This window comes from Sturnus vulgaris, chromosome 16 (genome assembly GCF_052056855.1).
Source record: "Sturnus vulgaris isolate bStuVul1 chromosome 16, bStuVul1.hap1, whole genome shotgun sequence".
In the NCBI taxonomy this organism is placed as follows: Eukaryota; Metazoa; Chordata; class Aves; order Passeriformes; family Sturnidae; genus Sturnus; species Sturnus vulgaris.
The window spans coordinates 1,614,205-1,633,383 of record NC_142258.1 but is presented as its reverse complement, the minus strand read 5'-3'; the positions used below and the strand labels follow the sequence as shown (position 1 = coordinate 1,633,383).

At 49.7% G+C, this 19,179-nt stretch overlaps 1 protein-coding gene across 3 annotated transcripts in view; it reads left to right on the top strand.

Annotated features, from left to right (window-relative positions):
- Positions 1–18,979, top strand: part of LMF1 (lipase maturation factor 1) — a 150,794-nt gene extending 131,815 nt beyond the window's left edge. For all 3 annotated transcript variants that reach the window (XM_088174229.1, XM_088174228.1, XM_088174230.1), the window contains 4 exons: positions 936–1,089; positions 2,521–2,704; positions 10,819–10,931; positions 18,319–18,979. In XM_088174229.1, the coding sequence (XP_088030355.1) occupies positions 936–1,089; positions 2,521–2,704; positions 10,819–10,931; positions 18,319–18,493 (626 nt within the window). In that variant the 3' untranslated portion in view covers positions 18,494–18,979. The remainder of the gene's footprint in view (positions 1–935; positions 1,090–2,520; positions 2,705–10,818; positions 10,932–18,318) is intronic.
- Positions 18,980–19,179: the final 200 nt, after the last annotated feature.

Sequence of the window (19,179 nt, the reverse complement as noted above, 5' to 3'; positions counted from 1 at the left end):
ACCTTTTCTCTGCTCTGGGAGTTGCAGTCCTGCTATAAAACCAAGAGTGTTTGTGAATAAACTTGGCTCTTTATTCCTGTCATGGAAGACAATCGTGTAGCTGAGCATCTTATTTCTGCTGCACTTAAAGGGTTAAAAGCCCTTTCCTCAGCTACAGGATGGGAATGGGAATGGGGATGGGGATGGGATTGGGGATGGGAAATGGAAATGGGAATGGGGATGGAAATGGAAATGGAAATTGAAATTGAAATGGAAATGGAAATGGAAATGGAAATGGAAATGGAAATGGAAATGGAAATGGAAAAGGAAATGGAAATGGGATTGGGGATGGGAAATGGAAATGGGAATGGGGATGGAAATGGAAATGGAAATTGAAATTGAAATGGAAATGGAAATGGAAAAGGAAATGGAAATGGAAATGGGATTGGGGATGGGGATGAGAATGGGAATGGGGATGGGAATGGGGGTGGGAATGGAGATGGGAATGGGAATGGAAGTGGAAGTGGAAATGGAAATGGGAATGGAAATGGAAATGGAAATGGAAATGGAAATTGAAATGGAAATGGAAAAGGAAATGGAAATGGGGATGGGGATGGGGATGGAGATGGAGATGGAGATGGAGATGGGGATGGGGATGGGGATGGGAATGGGGATGGGGAAGGGGATGGGGAAGGGGATGGGGATGGAGATGGGGATGGGGATGGGGATGGGGATGGGGATGGGGATGGGGATGGGGAAGGGGATGGGGATGGAGATGGGGATGGGGATGGGAATGGGAATGGGAATGGGAATGGGAATGGGGATGGGGAAGGGGATGGGGATGGGGATGGTGATGGTGATGGGAATGGGAATGGGATTGGGATTGGGATGGGGATTGGGGCTGGGAGCAGAGCAGTGGAATCACCTCCCTCTCTCTGGCTCTGTGTGCCCCTCAGGCTCCTGTGTCCGCAGGCTGCTGAACGTGTCCCTGGGGCTCCTCATCACCTACCTCAGCATCCCCGTGATCCTGAACCTGCTCAGCTCCACACAGGTCATGAACTCCTCCTTCAACCCCCTCAGGATCGTCAACACCTACGGAGCCTTTGGCAGGTACCTGGGGGCCTTCAGGGCCACATTCCTGCAGGGAATTCCTGACACTCCCTGTGCCCAAACCTAGAGAGAAATCCTTCCAGCAGACCTGGAATATGAAAGAGATGGAGCAGAGGAGCAGGTTCCTTTCCCACTAAATTCCAATTTATAGATTATATGTTTATGAGAAATAAGGAGAAAAGGAGCAGGTTCTTTTCCCACTAAATTCCAATTTATGGATTATTTGTGTATGAGAAATAAGGAAAAAAGGAGCAGGTTCTTGCCCACTAAATAACAGAAATTTCTGTGGACAGAAAAAAAACTTGAAAAAAAATTATTAAAAACATCAACACTTATGGAAAATGCCAAAATTTCCTCTTTTTTTGAGAGAAAGAGAAAACCCCTGAATCTCTTTGAAGGCTGGAGAGGTGAAGCTGCAGGAGATTTTTTTTCTTTGGGTTTTGTTCCTTTTTCTCCTGCAGCCTTTGCTTTCTGTTTCAGCAGTTCCCAGACTCTACAGAGCACGTGCTCAAACTCTGCTGTGATGTGTTGGTAATTCCAGCCTGTGCCAAACAAAAAAAAAAAGAGAATTGCAGCTTAAAATGAATCTGCCATGATGTGAAACCCAACAGGTTTGGGATCACACAGCAGGACCAGGATTTTATTGGGAATTTGGTGTCCCTGATTTACAGGGTGTTCCTAAGCCAGGCTCAGGGCATAAAATGGAATTTGGCTGGAGAATCCCCAGATCTCCTCAATGGAGGGAACAATTAAAAGAGGGGATGCTCAGCATTCCTTAGAGCATCTCTCCCTGGGAGCCATCAGGGTGGGAGGTGGAGGTTGTGTGTTCCCAAATTTTGGGCTGGAAGAGGCAAAATCAAAGCAGGAAAAGAAATGCAGAGGGTGTTGGGAGCTGGAGACAGGGGGGTGTCCCTGGCTTTGGAATTTGCCATTCCCACTGCTGGGATTGCAGCTGAGCCACGTGGGAATTCTGCTGATCCAGAACCACAGATCCCCCCCCCCCCCGTCCTGCAGGAATCATTTGGATGGATCTGATGGATCACAGCTCTCTGGAAGGGAGGGGGTGGAATTTGGCTTTGCTGCTGGACAGAGGGAAATCCCAGGATGCAGAGGTTCTCTGGATCTCAGCATCCAGCTGCACCTCCAGTGGCTCCTGTCCCACCTGGACTCTCATGAGCCAGAGCTCTGAGTTATGGGGAGAAATCCTAAATCCTTCCTTGTCATGGGGGGGAACCTGGCACAGATTCCCAGAGGAGCTGTGGCTGCTCCTGGATCCCTGGGAGTGTCCAAGGCCAGGGTTTGGAGCAGCCTGGAACAGTGGGAAGTGTTGGGGTTGGAACTTTGGCTTTTCCCCAAACCCAAAGCATTCTGTGATTGGATGATTTTCCACATTTTTGAGCCAAATAACAGCACCCTGTTGTACCCCCACAGCATCACCAAGGAGAGGACAGAAGTGATCCTGCAGGGAACATCCAGCCTGGATCCCAATGATCCCACAGCAGTCTGGGAGGAGTTTGAGTTCAAGTGCAAGCCTGGGGATTTGAGGAGGAGGCCGTGCTTCATCTCCCCCTACCACTATCGCCTCGACTGGCTCATGTGGTTTGCTGCCTTCCAGGTAGGGGCCTCTGCAAGCTTGGAGCAGGAAAAACCAATTCCATGGATTTACTGCGTGTTGGGATCACTGGGGAGTGTTGGAAGCAGTGGCTGAGTTAATTAAGTTTAAAAAAAAAAAACCAAAAAGCGAGAACAAAGGTTGTGTTCCTAAAGGGCTGTGCTACTGTAATGAAACTCGTGGCAGTTTTATGTGAGGTTTTTTTGGTTTTTTTTTTTTTTAAGGGTTTCTTAGCAATACCAAGAGTCCCTGTTGGGGACACCCCTGGGGCCAGCAGCTCACATTCCCCACACACGTGGACATTGGTCCCTCCAAATATTTTCCCCACGTGACATCAGCAAACAGGTGACAGCCAGAAATTAAATAAGGGGGGGGGGGGGGTTGGAACTTTAATGTTAATTCTCCATTAGCTTATTTTGCAAATCTTACCCACATGACATGGGCTGGGTTTTCCAAATCTGACTGACAGCAGTGGCATGAGGAAAACCCACCTGAATATCCCAGGATTTTCTCTTTGTCCCTCCATCCTCTCCTGGTTTATCTTTTTTTCCCTGTGCCCCAGACTCGTGGGTTTGCTTTCCCCGTGGTATTTTCATTTCGGTGCCTTTGGGATTCCTGGGCTGTGACATCAGGCCATGGTTTGATATTTCCCCCCGCTGGTTTGTGTGTGCTGGAATTTCATTTAATCTGCATTAGGGCTGCTTATCCCTCGAGAAAACCACAGCCAAGGTCCAAACTCCAGCCAGGAGCAGAGCCTGGAATTAGGGAAAGGTGCAGGGTGGGGGATGGAGCTGGGGCTGTGTTTGGGGAGGGCTCCGAGTGGGGAGAATTCATCTCCCCCAGGACAAAGGTTTGGGTCTGAGGTGTGAAAAAGGCTCTGCCCAGGGAGAAAATGTCCCGAGGGTTTAAAATAAAAAGGATCTGAGGTTTAAAGCTGAAAAGGATGGGACAGAAGTCCTGCTGTGCCAAGGGATGCTGGAGCCAGGTGCTGGTTCCACCTGGGAGGAGGAAGAGGAAATAACTCATCTTTGCATCCTTATTGCTAAATTCAATATTATTTGTGATTAATTCATTATTTGTAGTGTTTAATGCATTATTATTAGTGTTTAATCCATTCTTAATTGCGTTTAATTCACTATTATTCGTGTTTATTTCGTTATCATGAAGAGTGATAAACAGTGAGAACGGTGGGAATGGGAATAATTCCTGTGGAAAACAATGGGAATGGGGATAATTCCCGTGGAAAATTGTGGGAATGGGATAATTTGTGGGAAACAGTGGGAGTGGGAGTGGGAATGGGAATGGGAATGGGGATAATTTGTGGAAAACAGTGGGAATGGGGTAACTCTTGTGGAGAGCAATGGGAATGGGGATAAATCCTGTGGAAAACAGTGGGAATGGGAATGGGAATGGGAATGGGAATGGGAATGAAAAGAGTGGGAATAGGGATATCTCTTGCTGAAAACAGTGGGAATGGGATAACTGTTGTGGAAAACAGTGGGAATGAGAGTAATTCCTGTGGAAAACAGTGGGAATGGGAATAACTTGTGGAGAACAGTGGGAATGAAGGTAATTCCTGTGGAAAGCAGTGGGAATGGGGTAACTCCTGTGGAGAACAGTGGCAAGGCGAGTTTCCCGGGCACTGCAGTGATCCTGGGATGCTCGGGCATGTAAATACGTGCTTAGGCATGGCAGTAAATCCCGTCTGGAATGGCCTCTGGAGCACGGGGAGCTGCACACCCTGGGCTGCCCCAGAAATGCCCGGGTGGAGTTTTCACCCCAGAGCGGCAGAAGGGGTGAGAGGCAGGAGCTGAAAGCCCGGGAGGAGTCGTGCAAAACCCGCGTGGGAGTTCACGGAGCCCATAAACCTCCCGGCCTCTGCATTGGATTTCATTTGTTTCCACGAGTTCTGGGATGTTTCTCTGGCACCGCCGGGGCTGTGTCTGCATTTCCCTGGCAGTGGCCGGGGATGGAGGTGACATTCCCAGCTCTGACAGGCTGTGGAAAAGCCCTGGAGCTGCGGGAAGGATATTTCCCATCCCTTGGTGCTGCTCCTGACAGGCTCCTCTTTGCACCTCATCAGCACATGACAAACGACCCCGGCATTCCCCCGAGGAATTTTTCCACCCTGGATTGGCTGCAGGATTCACTGGGAACGGCCTTGGACAATTCCAGGGATTCAGGGGCGTCCTCATCCCCAGAGGAGGGAGGAAATAATGGTTGAAATGGTAGAATGGGATTTAATCCCACAAAAATGAGGTTTAAGCATTAGGAATAACTTTTCCCCTCCTTGACACTTGCGTGTGTTGGTGCAGAAACGTCCTGGTTTTACAGGAGCTGGGGACAAATTGGCAAAGGCTTATCTGTGCTGTAATTATTTGACTTCTGGTTTATGGTGGAATTTCAGGAATAGCCCAACACTGAGCTGGGCTGGCCCAAAAAAATCATTCCAATTCCTGGATTCAGCATCACTGATCAGTGACAACCAGAAAACAAAATACTGCTCGTATTTCTGGGGCTTTGAGTTGTTCAGTTCTGCTGGTGCTGGGATGTCGTGGATTCTACAAAATTTGGATTCTTATTGTCCCCAAGGTTTGTTGTGGAAAAGGAGAAATCAAAGGGAAAGGCTTTTCCCTTCCTTATTGTGGCAGGAAAGGTTTTTATTCTGTTTGGGGACTGCGTGGCCAACACAAAGGCACCCTCTTGGTGCTGCTCAAATAATAACTGCTCCAAAATCACAAAATATTGCTGTCCTCGGGTTGGATTTAAAGCCCAGTGTTTGTTGGACTGTTCCTTGAAGCTGCTCCAAAAACCTGCCACGGAGCAGAGTTTGGGATGCTCTGGGATGCAATTTGTGTTTTCCAGACATGAGGTTATTTATTAAAAAAAGCCTTCAGCTGCTTTCCTAAGAGCAGAGAGGGTTGGTGCTCTGAGCTTCTGCCCTGGGTGGTAACAGAGTGACCTGGAAGAGCAGAGGAAAATTAACCCCGTTTGTGGAGAAGGCAGGGTCACATTTTTGTCAAATGCTTGATTTGAAGCTCCCGTTGTCTCAGCCTTGCAGCCAGAAGGTGCTCGGAGGGAAATCGTGCCCGAGGAGGAGGTGTGAGTGTCCTAATCAACCCTCAGCCTTTTCCATTTCCTTCCTTCCCCCTTCTCCTCAGCTCAGTTCCTGCAGAGGGAATTTTCCTCCTCCTTTCCCCTGGGATTATTTTCTCCCTGTGGCCGTGAAGGATCCCAGGGTGGCTCAGCTCCAGCAGGATCAGTTCCAGGGAAGTGCCCAAAATCCCAAACCAGCCTGATATCCTATCGTTGGATCAATACAGGGGGAGACCTTGTCCCCCAGGGAATGATTCCTGTCCTGTGACCCTCTGGAACAAAGGGACTTTTCATCCCCCAGCCAGGGGTGATACAGGAGCTGTGCCAGGTGTGGCTTTTCCCTGGATAGGTGGGATGGAGGAGCTGATTCCCAAAGGCTCTCCTTTTATTCCTGCCTCCTTCAGGGAGCAGCTGCTTTCCCAAGGAATTTTCTAATGGATGGAGGGATGGCTTTTAGGGAGTAACTGCACATGGGGCTGCAGACAGGGATTTTTGGGAAACTCATAAAAAAAAAAAAAAAAGGATGAAATTAGGAAAAAAATCTTCCCAGTGAGGGTAGGGAGGGGCTGGGATGGAATTCCCAGAGGAGCTGGGGTTGCCCCTGGATCCCTGGAAATGTCCCAGACCAGGCTGGATGGGGCTTGGAGCAGCCTGGGACAGTGGGAGGTGTCCCTGCCATGGCAGGGGTGGCACTGGATGGGTTTTAGCGTCCCTTCCAACCCAAACCATTCCATGATTCCATGTGGATATTGGGGACGACAGAACGGACCTTCCTTGGCCAGCAGGATGGTACCAAGTGAGCTGGAATGAGATAAAAACGACAAAGGGTGGCATTGCCTGTGTGGGATTTTTAGTGTGGGATTATCACTCCTGACAGCTCAAACTCCCTGAACAGCAAATGCTGGAGGTGTTTGACCCCAGCAGTGGGTATGGGCTGAGAATGGCCAGGATGGTGAAATTCCACGGTGGAATTCCCGAGTTACATCCACGGTGGCTCAGCTGTGACACAAAACCAGCCCAAAAACGGGGGAAAACGGGACCTGCCCTGTCCCTCTGGCAGCCACTGGCTCCGACCTGGAACCGCTCAGGGCTCCCAACCACGTGAAATAATAACCCCGGGCTGCTGTGCCAAGTTTCCAGCTGTTCCCACATGTGCATCTCGTCCTGACCTCCTCCTGTGCCCGTGCCAGCCCCAGATTCCATAAAACACCACACTAATCCCCAGTCCTTTTTCATTAAATGACCAATTAAAGCTCAAGGAAAAGCCTCCTTATTATTATTATTATTATTATTATTATTATTATTATTATTATTATTATTATTATTATTATTTCAGTTGGGAACACGTTCCCTGTAGCACCGGGGGGTTTATTTGGGGTTTTTTTTTTGGGGGGGGGATGATAACATTGCCTTGATTTTGTTATCAGCACAGTTTGGCTGCTACCGTGGCTGCTTTGCTTAGCAGAGCTTTGGCTTTCGGTTTTGTGCAGTTATTAAATTCTCCTGGACACAGTGAACGTGTTCAAGGTGAGAACACCGTGTTTATTCCCTGGGAAAAGTGTTGGGGTGGAGAGGTCAGGGAGTGCCAAAAGCCAGCGCTCAGCTCCTCACGTGTGCCTGGGACAAGGAGCAAATCCCCTTCCCCAGGTGGCATCTGGGGTCCCACTGGCATGGAAAGATGGGGGAAGTGTCTGCCTGAGCTCTGCACGAGCAGAAATCCATCAGGAATTCAAAGCTTGGGGGGGGGTCTGAGCAAAAACGTGCCTGAAATTCTTTGTTATCCTTTATTATGGGAAGAGATAAAATATTGGGATTGTGTGCCTGGGAGGTGGTGGAGTCACCATCCCTGGATGTGTTTAAAAAAGTCTGGATGTGGCACTGGGTGCTGGGGGTGAGCTGAGGGGTTGGGTTGGACTGGATGATCTTGGAGGTCTCTTGAAAACCTGGGATTGTGTGAATTGTGGGATTGTGTGATTGTGTGATTGTGTGAATTGTGTGATTATGTGATTCTAGCCTGGTGATTCTATGATTCCAACCCAGTGATTCTGTGGTTCTGTGATTTTGTGATTCTGTGATTCCATCTCAGTGATTCTATGACTCTGTGATTCTGTGATCCTGGGACTCTGATTCTGTGATTCTGTGATCCTGTGACTCTGTGATTCTGTGATTCTGTGACTCTGTGATTCTGTGATTCTGTGATTTTGTGACTCTGTGATTCTGTGATTTTGGGATTCTGTGACTCTGTGATTTTGTGACTCTGTTATTTTGTGATTCTGTGGTTCTGGGTGCTCTGGGCAGGGTCACTCGGTGCTGGTGCTCTCCTGCAGTGGCTGTGCAGTCCCTGGATCCCCAGTAATCCCAGCGTGGATGCAGCCCAGGCTCTGTGTGGAGCTGTGGCCCCAGGGGAGCAGCTCTGGGAGCCTGATCCATGCCAGGATGGAGATGGATCCATCAGGATCAGTCCTGGCTGCTTCCCCTGCTCACTGAAATCCCTAAAACTGCCCCCAAATCAGACCTGCCCCACCTCCCAGCCATCCATCAATCCTGGATCATTATTTCTCCCATCATTACTCCCCTGGATGGTTCAGGCTCTGTGTTGCACACTCAGATCCCTCCATGCAGTCCAGAACTGGATCCTGCTGGATGCACAGAGGAACCCCTTGGAGTGACACTTCCCTGAGTGCAGCCCAGATCTCCTGGACTCTTTTTTCCCCTTTTTTTTTTTTTTTTTTTTTTTGCCCACGGTATCGCTTTGCAGGGTCGTTAGCACAGCCCGGGGAGGGGGGCAGGGGCTGCACCGCCTGGAAATTTCTCACCGCAGACTTCACTGGGGCCAGACATGCTGTAAATTTTACAAGAAAAACACTTTACAGACCAGAAGTCCAACTCTGGTGTGCACCGAGCCGCTAATTAACAATTTGGAGACCACGGGAGCCGATCCCACCTTCCTGGAGCCTCCCGGTTCTCAGTCAGCCTTGGAAGGTTTGGGGCTCCAGCTCAGGGACTTTGCTGATTCCTGTTTCCATTCTCTTTTTTGCTTCCCAGCTTTCACACAGGAGCTCCCAAATCTCCCCTTTTCCTCTCCTGGAGATGATGTTTAACGTCACCCGGGGCACTGGGATGTCCAGGGAGACTCGGGATGCTCAAGGTGCCACTTGTGATCTTTGATCCCTGCAGTTGTTGTGGCGCTTTTTGGGAGATTCCCCTCTCCCAGCCAGGGATTCCCAGGGATTCCCAACTTCCCAAATCCCACCCTGAGCACCCCCAGCACCCCAGGGCTGTTGAGGGGCACAGGGACTCGGTGTGAGTGACCCACGGGGACGGTGGCAGCTGTCCCTGGCAGGTGGTTGAGCTTTGTGTGGCACATCCCACACCGTGCCAGGCTCCTGCTTCCAGTCTGTCCCTGCCTGGAATGTGCCACCACGGTGGCCTCTGTCCCCTTGTCCTGTGGGAAATGGGTTTGTAGAGAGTTTTCAGAAGGCTCACACTTCTGTGTGCAAACCTGGAGGTAAGAAATGCTGACTTAGAAATGCCATGGAATAGGACAGATGTTGTTGAGCTAAGAAAAAAGTTCCAAAGGATGGCCTTGCAAATAAAACTGGATACTTTGGAGAAATAGAACTCTGAAAAATGCATTGTAATAGAACCCATGAGAGAGAATTGTAGGTGATTGGCTTTAAGGCATTTTACAGCATGATGTGACAAAAGCTGATAGGCCCAGAAACTCTTACAGTGAATTGTAATGAGGAAATCATTGGGTTCTGATTGTGATGGTGTGAGTTATAACATCTGTATGGTCTCACCCAAGAAACTCTTACAGTGAATTGTAATTAGGAAATAATTGCTTCTGATTGTGATGGTGTTAATTATAACACCTGTATGGTCTCACCTTTCATGTGAGACTGAAAATGGAATGAAAGGTCTTTAAAACCCCTCTCAGTTGTCCCATGTCTGGGTCAGAAAAGGACAAAACCCAACACTGTCCTTCCTTGAGAGCCCTCTGTGCCAGGAGGAGCTGCCTGGGAGCATCCCTGCATCCCTCACCCATCCCTGATGGATGAGAGCAGATGGAAGGAGCAGCAGGAGGGGGAGAAAATCCATCCTGAAAAGCTTTTTTGGCTGGAATTGCTGTGGTTTCCCTCTAAAGGGTGACGAGCTGGGGTCAGGAACCCTTCGAGGCAGCGCTGCCCTGGATGGGCCCGGGTGTTTTCCAGGGTTTCTCTCCCGTTTCCCTTGGAGACAGGAATAACAAACCGGGCCATGAGGAGCAGCTTTGCCTCGGGGCTGCGTTCTGCTCGGAGCAGGTAAAGCTCCCGGGTTTCCCTTTCCCACAGTGTCCCCTGCTGCTTGCACTCAAAAATCCGCGGAGGAACTGCTGGGAAAAGCAGGGAAAGGAGAAATCTCAGCGAAGCACTGGAAGTCAAAGGGGAAATGGTTTTAGGGAGTCTGAGCGAGAGCAAAGAGGATTCCTGTAAGGAGGGAAATCACAGAATTCAGGGAATATCTCAAGCTGGGAGGGATCCATAAGGATCATCCAGTGCAAATCCCTGCTTCCTCGGGATTTCCTAAATTCAGAGTCCAGCTCTGCCACTGCTGCTCCAGAAGGGATTTAAGGAGGATGGATGGCACAGCAGGAAATGAACTGGGAAGAGAGAAGCCACTTTCTTCTGTTTCCCTTTGGCTAACACAAGGGAACCAACCCAAACCCTTTTCCCAGGGGAGAGCAGTCTGGATTAAAAGGATGGATGAGTTATCCATCGAAAATGTGCTGTTATGGTTCCCCTGGGGGCTTCGCTGCTGAATCCATGATCGAAATCCAATATCTGGGGGCAGGATTGGCAGATGGGATGAGACAAAGCTCTCCCTGCTCCCTGGGGGTGCCAGTGCCTGTCTGGACCTCAGGGATCCCATGGGAAATTCACCATTTCCCACCCAAACCTCTCCCCAGGGGACAGAAATCTTTAATCTGCAGGAAAAGCCCAGCACTTCCTAACATTGCCATTTCTTCTTCCTTCCCCAAGACCTACGAGCAGAATGAATGGATCATTCACCTGGCTGGGAAACTGCTGGCCCAGGAAGAGGAGACCTTGTCCCTGCTGGCCACAAACCCCTTTGCAGGCAGAGACCCTCCAAGGTAAGCCTGGAATTATCCCAGGGGAGCTGGAAACTCCTCCTGGTTCCCATCCTGTTGGGGTTTGTGTGTGCTGGGATTTAGGGTGGGTTTGATGGACACCAGAGTGCTGCCAGCACCTGGAGGGGCCACAGGGACCCCTTGGGATGAGCCCAATCCCAGCAGATCCAGGAAGGGCTCGGGGTCCCTCCTGCTGTGCTTTCCTGCCCCTCAGCTTTGGGGGTTTTTGCCACGTTGTGTTTGTGAGCTCAGCTCAAACCCCACCATTCCCATTCCAGCTGTGTCTGCCAGGAATAAATGAGCCCTGGAAGGGTTCAGAAAACTCTGGATGTGACACTTCAGGGCATGGTTTGGTGCTGAATGTGGTGCTTGGTGTTTGGGTTTGATGACCTTGAAGAGCTTTTCCAACCTGAACAATTCTGGGATTTGCAGGGGTGGGGTCTGGGGCTCAGAAATGCACACCTGGATCTGAGACACCCCAACATTCAGGAGAAATCAAATTCAAAACAGGGCAGTCAGTACCTGGAGGGGGCAAAGGAGATCTTGGAGGGTCTTGGAGGGTCTTGGAGGCCCCAGGTGGGCTCTGGGCTCTCATTCTTGGTTCTGTGGAAGCAGCAGGGCAGAGCCTGCCCATACCCCAAGGAGTTTGTGGGGTGGGGAGGTTGGAAGTGCTGCTGGGGAAGGCAAATCCTTCAGACTGGTGGCGATTTTGCTGCTCCCTGGAGCTCAAAACCCCTGGATCTGCCTCCTCAAAAACCCCTGGATCTCCTCAGCTCAAACCCCACCATTCCCAGGGACCTCCTGAGGTGTTTCAAAGGCAAAACAGCCCCGCAGGAATCGCTGAGTTTGTGGACACTCATTTTGGAATTGTTTGTGTTTTCAAGGAAGAGACAAAGCCAACATCAGCCAGGGAAAAGCACAGAGGAAAATTCCAAGGTTTTAAACAAAAGGAATTTTGTCCCAAAAGCGTCTGTTTTGTTGATGGAGTTATTTTTAGCTGAGAAAACAATTTTTTTGGGGGCATTTTGGATCAACTGGAGCCACGTTATGCTGGTGCTGATGTTTTCCATTTGAGGATGCACTGCAAACAGGGATGCAGAGCTCTGTGTGGAATGAAATTCCCCTGGGATCCCGCTGATGTTTTCCAGCTTTAGAGACTCCTTCTCCAGCTGAGGCACAGAAAACTTCCCACTTTTACCAAAATGTTTCCTCCGAGGTGTTCTGTAAACCCCAAGAGGGTAAAAATCCCCCAAATCCTGGCATGGTGTGGGTTGGGAAGGATTTTAAAGCCCATCCAGTTCCAACCATCCCAGGCTGCTCCATCCTGGCCTTGGGCACTCCCAGGGATCCAGGAGCAGCCCCAGCTCCTCTGGGAATCTGTTCCATGACCTTCCCACCCTCCCAGCCAGGAATTCCTTCCCAAAATCCCATAACCCTGCCCTCAAACCCTTGGCAGAAGGGTGGACCTGGATGATTTTTAACCATCCCAAACCATCCCTGATCCTGTAATTCCGTGATCCTGGACTTTAATCCAGGTTGAGGGGAAAGTTTGCTGCCAACCTTAGGGATCCCTTCATTCCCAGCACAGTAGCTGGGTGGAAAAAAAACTCCTAATTTTCCTTCCATTATTCCCCCCACCCCTCCCTCCACTCTGAAGGGAATTTCGAGACTTAATTATTTTCATTCCCTGCTAGACTAAATAATTAGGGGAAGGGGCTGTTTTCCATAAGAACCTTGTGCTCCATCCTCCACAGAGTTTGTTCTGTTAATGGAAACTCTACACCTTCAATAGCCAAGGGACTTTCAGAATGAGTTAATGCCTTCAAAATGAAATTTCGGAGACCAAAGTTTGGAGGGTTCTTTACAACTCGAGAAATTATAGTATTTTTTTTTTTTGGTTGTTTTTTTTTTTTTTTTCAAGTGTGATAAACTTCAAATGAGAAACAGGTGACTGATTAAAAAATGAGGGCATTGTTGAAGGCCCAGCCTGGCTGAGTGGGAAGCTTGGACCTCGAGCCTGGTGATGTTTGGGGAATGTGGATTTCCCAAATATTCTGGGGCAGTGGATAGTTCATAAAAGCCCAGCCCTCATAAATCTGAACCAAAAGGTTTGGGCTGAGAAATTAAGAAGTGTTGAACACACCGTGGAAAAGGCTGCAACAATCAGAGGGAACAAAAATCAGATTTAGCCCACAGGAGGTGGGGGGGGAGGAAAAAAACCCCAGGATTTTGGGTCTGTTTGGTGTCTCTGGTATTAAATCATGGTCACTTCAGGATTTTTATTCCAATTAAAGTAGCACTTTGTTGGAAAAGCCCCACCAGGGGTGTGAAGAGCTGGATTTGTGGTGGTTTTGAGGGAGCTGCTGCTTCCCCCTGGATGCTTTGGAATGCAGGGGATTGTGGCACTTGGGATTGGTTTTTATTGGGATATGGGATTTTATCTCCCATTTAAAAGTGACTGGGATCTGTGGAGTCAGCCCAAGCCATGGGAACAGCTTGGTCATATTTGTATTTTTCAGAAGCCAGTTTGAGGTTTGGACCCTCCCCAGGGGGATAAAGGTGACTCTGGAGCAGTGCTGGGAGCAGGCAGGGAGTGGGAATTCCTGGAAAATCCAGGAATCACTGGGATTAGGGGGAAATGAATCTCTCAGATATCAGCAGAATTAAATTCCACGGTCCTGAAGGGAAGTTTAAGGGTTTTTCTTTAGGGAAAATCAGCCTCAGTGTTTCAGGGAAGGCAGAGCTCATCCCAAGCTGGCAGAATTCCCCCCAGGCTGGGAAATTTGGTGGCCATGGGATCTCTTTTCCTTGCCAGGGTAAATTCCAGCCTTGGATCCATCTGGAGCCAGGATTTGATTTTTTTCCCCCCCCCCCACAGTTTGTTCTGCCCTTGGTGTTGTCCCATCTTTTGTAACCCACCCAGAGAGGGAAAAATAGAGAGGGAAAAAGAGGAAAATCCCCACTGTGCCCCTTCCCAGGGGGATTTTGAGGATCAGCTGCTCCAGCTCTGTGGGACCAGACCCTGCAGGAGCCTCAGGACCAGCAGCACTGAAAAACAACCCCAAAACTGCCCTGATTCCCTAAATTTAGATGAATTAATTAATGCTCCCTCCCACCAACAGGGCAAGAACAGCAATGTTACCCTGATGAGTTTGGATTTCCCACCAGCTGATTTACAACAGAGCAGGGAAGCTCGAGATAAAACACCCCTCAAAAAAAAAAAAAAAAATTAAAAAATCCCCATTGACCCAAAAAGACACCCCATGTTTTGCTTTCTTTCATTTTTCCATCCCTCTCCCAGCCCTCCTTGCCTTGTCAGGCCATTAATTCTACCAGAAAGCACCACTGGTTTTGTGTTTTTTTGGTTTTTTTGTTGGTTTTTTTTTTCCCTGGAACCCCTCAGCTGTTGCAGGGAGACAGCTGCACCCTCTGGAACGAATTACAGCTGTCTGGGAGATTTAGGCCTCCATCCCAACAACTCCAATATTGCTGCTAATTTTTAACACATCCAGTTGGGAGATGTCAGGAGGGGCTGATATACGAGAGACTCCCGAAAGTGCTGCAGGGCAGCTGCTGCCAGGCATCTGCTCAGGGCAAAATATTCTTTTTTTTTTTAAATCATCTTGATTATTTTTAGCCTTTTCTGGGCTCCCCATTGAAGCCAGTCTGGTGGGGATGTCCAGAAGGATCCTTGGGGTTGTTCAGTCCTCCCTCCTCTGTCAGTGGCGCTGCTGTTGGATCAGAAGTTGCCCAAAGTTTGTCCCTTTTTTTCCTCACTGCAGAGAGGGTTTTCCATGTTCTGGAAGAGTCCTTGGAATGTCACCCTGGCCATGGGCAGGGACATTCTCCACTAGACCCCATCCAAGCTGGCCTTGCACATTTCCAGGATGGAGCAGCCACAGCTTCTCTGAGAATCTGTGCCAGGGTCTCCCCACCCTCCCAGGGAGGAATTCCTGCCCAACATCCCATGGAAATCCTTCAGTTTAAAACCAGTTTTTAATGGGAACTGGTGCCAGTTGCTTCCCATGGAACCAGGAGGAGCTGCCAGGTTGTGTGTGCTCAGTAAATCCTGGGGAGCTGCAGGTTGGGATCACCTTTCCTCACCTTTCCATGGCTCCTCTGCTGTTGGAACCCTCAATCCTGGGATTTTTGGGTTTTCTGTGCTGGCACTGACCCCCAGGAGAACACTGCTTTTGTCCTGAGGCCTTGGAGAAGGTTCCAAAATTTGGGTGATGGAGTTAAAATCACGGGTGTGGAGTTAAACAGAAGTGTGTGATTTCACACGGTGAAGGGTTTGGAATTTGAGGTTTTTATAATGTAGTGATAGGTATGGGACAAGATGGAGGATTTTGGATGGTGTCTCTGTCTTCTTCATTCTTCATTTTTTCAGGCAGCAGTTTCTGCTTGGACAGTGAGTGCTGCACTGTGGTCACAGGAGTTTGGTTATTGGGTCAAAAGCACAAATAATACAGGTGTTAATTCTCTACTGGACTGTTTATCTTTAAGAGACTTTGTAACCAGCTCGATTCTCCTCCATTTTGCTCACTTTCAGCTGGTAGCCAGAAGTGTTGCAGAACTCTCTGTACTTTAGATAAGATTTAATAAACAACCAAGCCCGAACACGAGAAAATTCATCTCCCTCGTGTTTTTAATCCTGGCTCCGAGTGAAGACAGAAGAAAATGAAGACAAGCCATTGATTAGGTGGTGCAGTTAACCCTTTACTCTCTGCCCCCCTGTCCTTCTCATCCTTCTCTGAGTACCTGGGACATCCCTGAAGCTCCTTCCTGACTTTCCTGAAGCTGCTCCAGGGAATCAGGGAATTCCTGCAGGCTCGGTCTCCTGCATCAGGGAGGCTCCAAGACCTGTGGATCCTTTCCAGCTGCCAGGAGATCTTTGTGGAAACCCCAAAACTCTGCTGGAAGGATGGACTTGGGGGTGTCAGTTTGTGGCACCTTCCCTCCCTGAATCCCGGGAAGAGGGAGCAGGACCAGCATTGGAGGAGTTGGAAAACCCCATAATTCCAGGATTGAGGCACCCAGGCAGGTTATAAACACTGGCAGAGCTTGTAAACTCTGTGAGCCCTGAAATGAGGGGCTCCAGTGGGTATTAAACGCTGCAGCTTTTACATCCTGAGCCTGGCAAGGAGATATCCCCTCTTGGCTTCCAGGTTTTCCACCTTTCTCCCGTTTATTTTGGGTGCAGCTTGGGAAGTGCTCTGCAGCCATTTAATGAAGGAAAAACCCCAAAGCATCAGAGTGGCAGGTGGAGGGATGCTTGGATTGCCATAAAATCAGCTCTGAAGCATTTTTGGAAGGTGGATCTGGGATCGGAGGTGGAAATGTTTCGGGAATTGCAGGGAGCAGTCAGGCAGCACAGCTTGGAAATCTCCAATCATGCTGGAGCCTCGGGGACGTGGCTGCTCAGTAACACTCCAGTTATTAACAGGAATTTCGTGCTCCTGCAAAGGAAACCCTGTGGGAATAACACTGCAGCCACTGCTTGGCTTTTCCCAGCCTCAGAAAGCAGGGAAAAGAGGGAGTGCAGGAATGGGCCAGGCTGGAATGCAGGCAGCGTTTGTGGGGGTCAGATGCAGGTTTGTGCTCCCCAAATTCCACTCAGGGCCCCTTTTCCTATTTGTCTTCCCTCATCCTCAGAGGAGGGGGGAAAATGGAGGTTCTGGAATCATGGAATGGTTTGGGTTGGAAAGGACCTTAAAGGCCATCCAGTGCCACCCCTGTCATGGGCACGGGGACACTTCCACCATCCCTGGCTGCTCCAAGCCCTGTCAAACCTGGCCTGGGACACTTCCAGGGATCCAGGAGCAGCCAGAGCTTCTCTGGAAAACATGATGGGTGTGATGAGCACAGAATCCCAGGCTGGAAAATGCCTTTAGGTCCAGCATGTCCCAGCCGTGCCTGACCCCCACCTCGTCCCCATCCCAGAGCACATCCAGGAGTTCCCTGGACACCTCCAAACCTCCCTGGGCATCCCATATTCCCGTGGTTTTGTGGGAAAATCCTGTCATGCTCCCCTGAGTGCCAGCAGGACAGGAACAGAGCTGTGCTGGGCACACCCTAGGGTTGGGTGCAGCTTCCTGCAAGCCCTTCACTCTGCCCCGCTCCCCAAAGCCGAGCGCTGCTGGCAAATCCATCGGAGCCGTCCCTTTAATTATTTGAGCAGCAGGAAGGACCTTCCTGGCCGCTGCAGGGATCCCACAGCTGCGGTGCCCCGCTCAGTAGCAGGGTCTGTATTTTCCTAGTGGAGCAGAGCAGGTTTAAATGAGCACTGACACGACTTTGACAGTTTTATTTTGTGGGTATTTTATGGACCCGCGCGGCGACGCCGGCGATGCTCCGGCGCGGGCGCCGCTCCGGCCCTTGTCAGCATGTCCTACATCAAGGGGGACAAACCCCCCGGATCCAGCGGCATGGGCAGCTCCCAGAGTGTTTCCTGACACTGATGAATGTTCCTTTCTGCACTGCTTTCAAACCCCCCCTTTGCTGTCAGCTCCCGGAGCAGCCGGCAAACAGATGCGCTCAGAGGCGCGCGCGGAGCGGCCGCTGGCTGGGCAGGGGGTGCTGGAGGACACAGAATCCCTGCTCCAAAATATCCCAGAAATGCTCCAGGATGGCTCTGAGAAGGGAAAAAATAATCTTATTGTTCCTGCTGTGATTATTGTTCGTGCTGTGATTATTGTTCTTTCATGCTTAGCTGTGGAAAGGTGTGGGGAGTGCTCGGGGAAGGAGTGGTAAAATTCCTCATGCGTCATTCCCGAGGCACATCTGGATTCCTAAATGGCATCAAGAGGAGCTGGGAACTTCCCAAAGCTTTGGCAGTGTCACTGCAGCTGGCTGGGGACATCCCAAGGATGGATGGATGGATGATGGATCCATGGATGGATGATGGATGGATGATGGATGATGGAAGGATGGATGATGGATCCATGGATGGATGATGGATGGATGGATGATGGATTGATGGATGGATGATGGATGGATGATGGATGGATGATGGGATGATGGATGGATGATGGATGATGGATGGATGATGGATCCATGGATGGATGATGGATGGATGATGGATCCATTGATGGATGATGGATGGATGATGGATCCATGGATGGATGATGGATGATGGATGATGGATGATGGATCCATGGATGGATGATGGATGATGGATGGATGGATGGAAGGATGGATGGATGATGGATCCATGGATGGAAGGATGGAAGGATGGAGTACCAGGATATGGAGCCACCCTGATCACCCTCAAGCTGATTTCTCCATCCAGAAAAGCTCCAAAACACCAATCCCAAGGGAATGAACACACGGTTCCAGCTGTTCCCAGAAGCCATGGCAAGCCCTGAGCTGCTGTTTTTTGTCTCCACAGGTGGATCAGAGGGGAACACTTCAGGTACAAGTTCAGCCAGCCCTGGGGGAAGCACGCCAGCGATGGGAAGTGGTGGATCCGGAGAAGGATCGGCCCCTATTTCCCCCCTGTCAGCCTGCAGGGCCTCAGGAAGTTCTTTGAGGACAGGAATTGGCCTTATCCTGTGAAGGATTGATGGAAAAGCATGGCCAGGACAAGAGGGACCAGCTGGGAAGAGGGAGAACAGGCAGCTCCCTTCCAAAAAAATTCCAAAAAATGTTGGAATCTTCCAAAAGGAGATTCCAAAAATCTCCTGCCTCTCTGTTTTTTATCCATATCGTTGTTCACGCTGATTTTCCAGAAGATTCCCAGCCAATTCACCCACTTGCTTTGTGAGCTGCTTTTTCTCACCTCACTCATTGATTTCTTTTGCCAGGCTGCTCCATTCAGGAATTCCTCTGGAATTGGGGAAAAAAAAGGCAATCAAATAACCATGATTGGTTCGGGGGGAGATGTTGGTGTTGCCAAAAGCATCCAAATGAGGGTTTGAAACAAAAACGGGGGAAAACAAACCAGGAGGGATCTCTGGGGCTTTTTTTTTCCCCCACCTTTTTGACCACCTGGGCACCACTGGGAGAGTGTTCCTGGAAAAGGATTAAAGCAAACAATTCTTGAATGACCAGCAGGAGCTTCTCTGTGGTTTTTATTTTTTCTGGAAGGGAAAAAAAAAAAAAGGAAAAAAAAGGAGGAGCCCCAGTGCCTGCCCTGGTGTGGCTCACCAGGGACAAGGCAGCTCCTGTGGGAATGGGGTGGCAGGTGAGGAATGAGGTGAGTCCTGGGATTTATTTGTGTTTTGGGGTGAATTTGTGGCTGATCCCCATC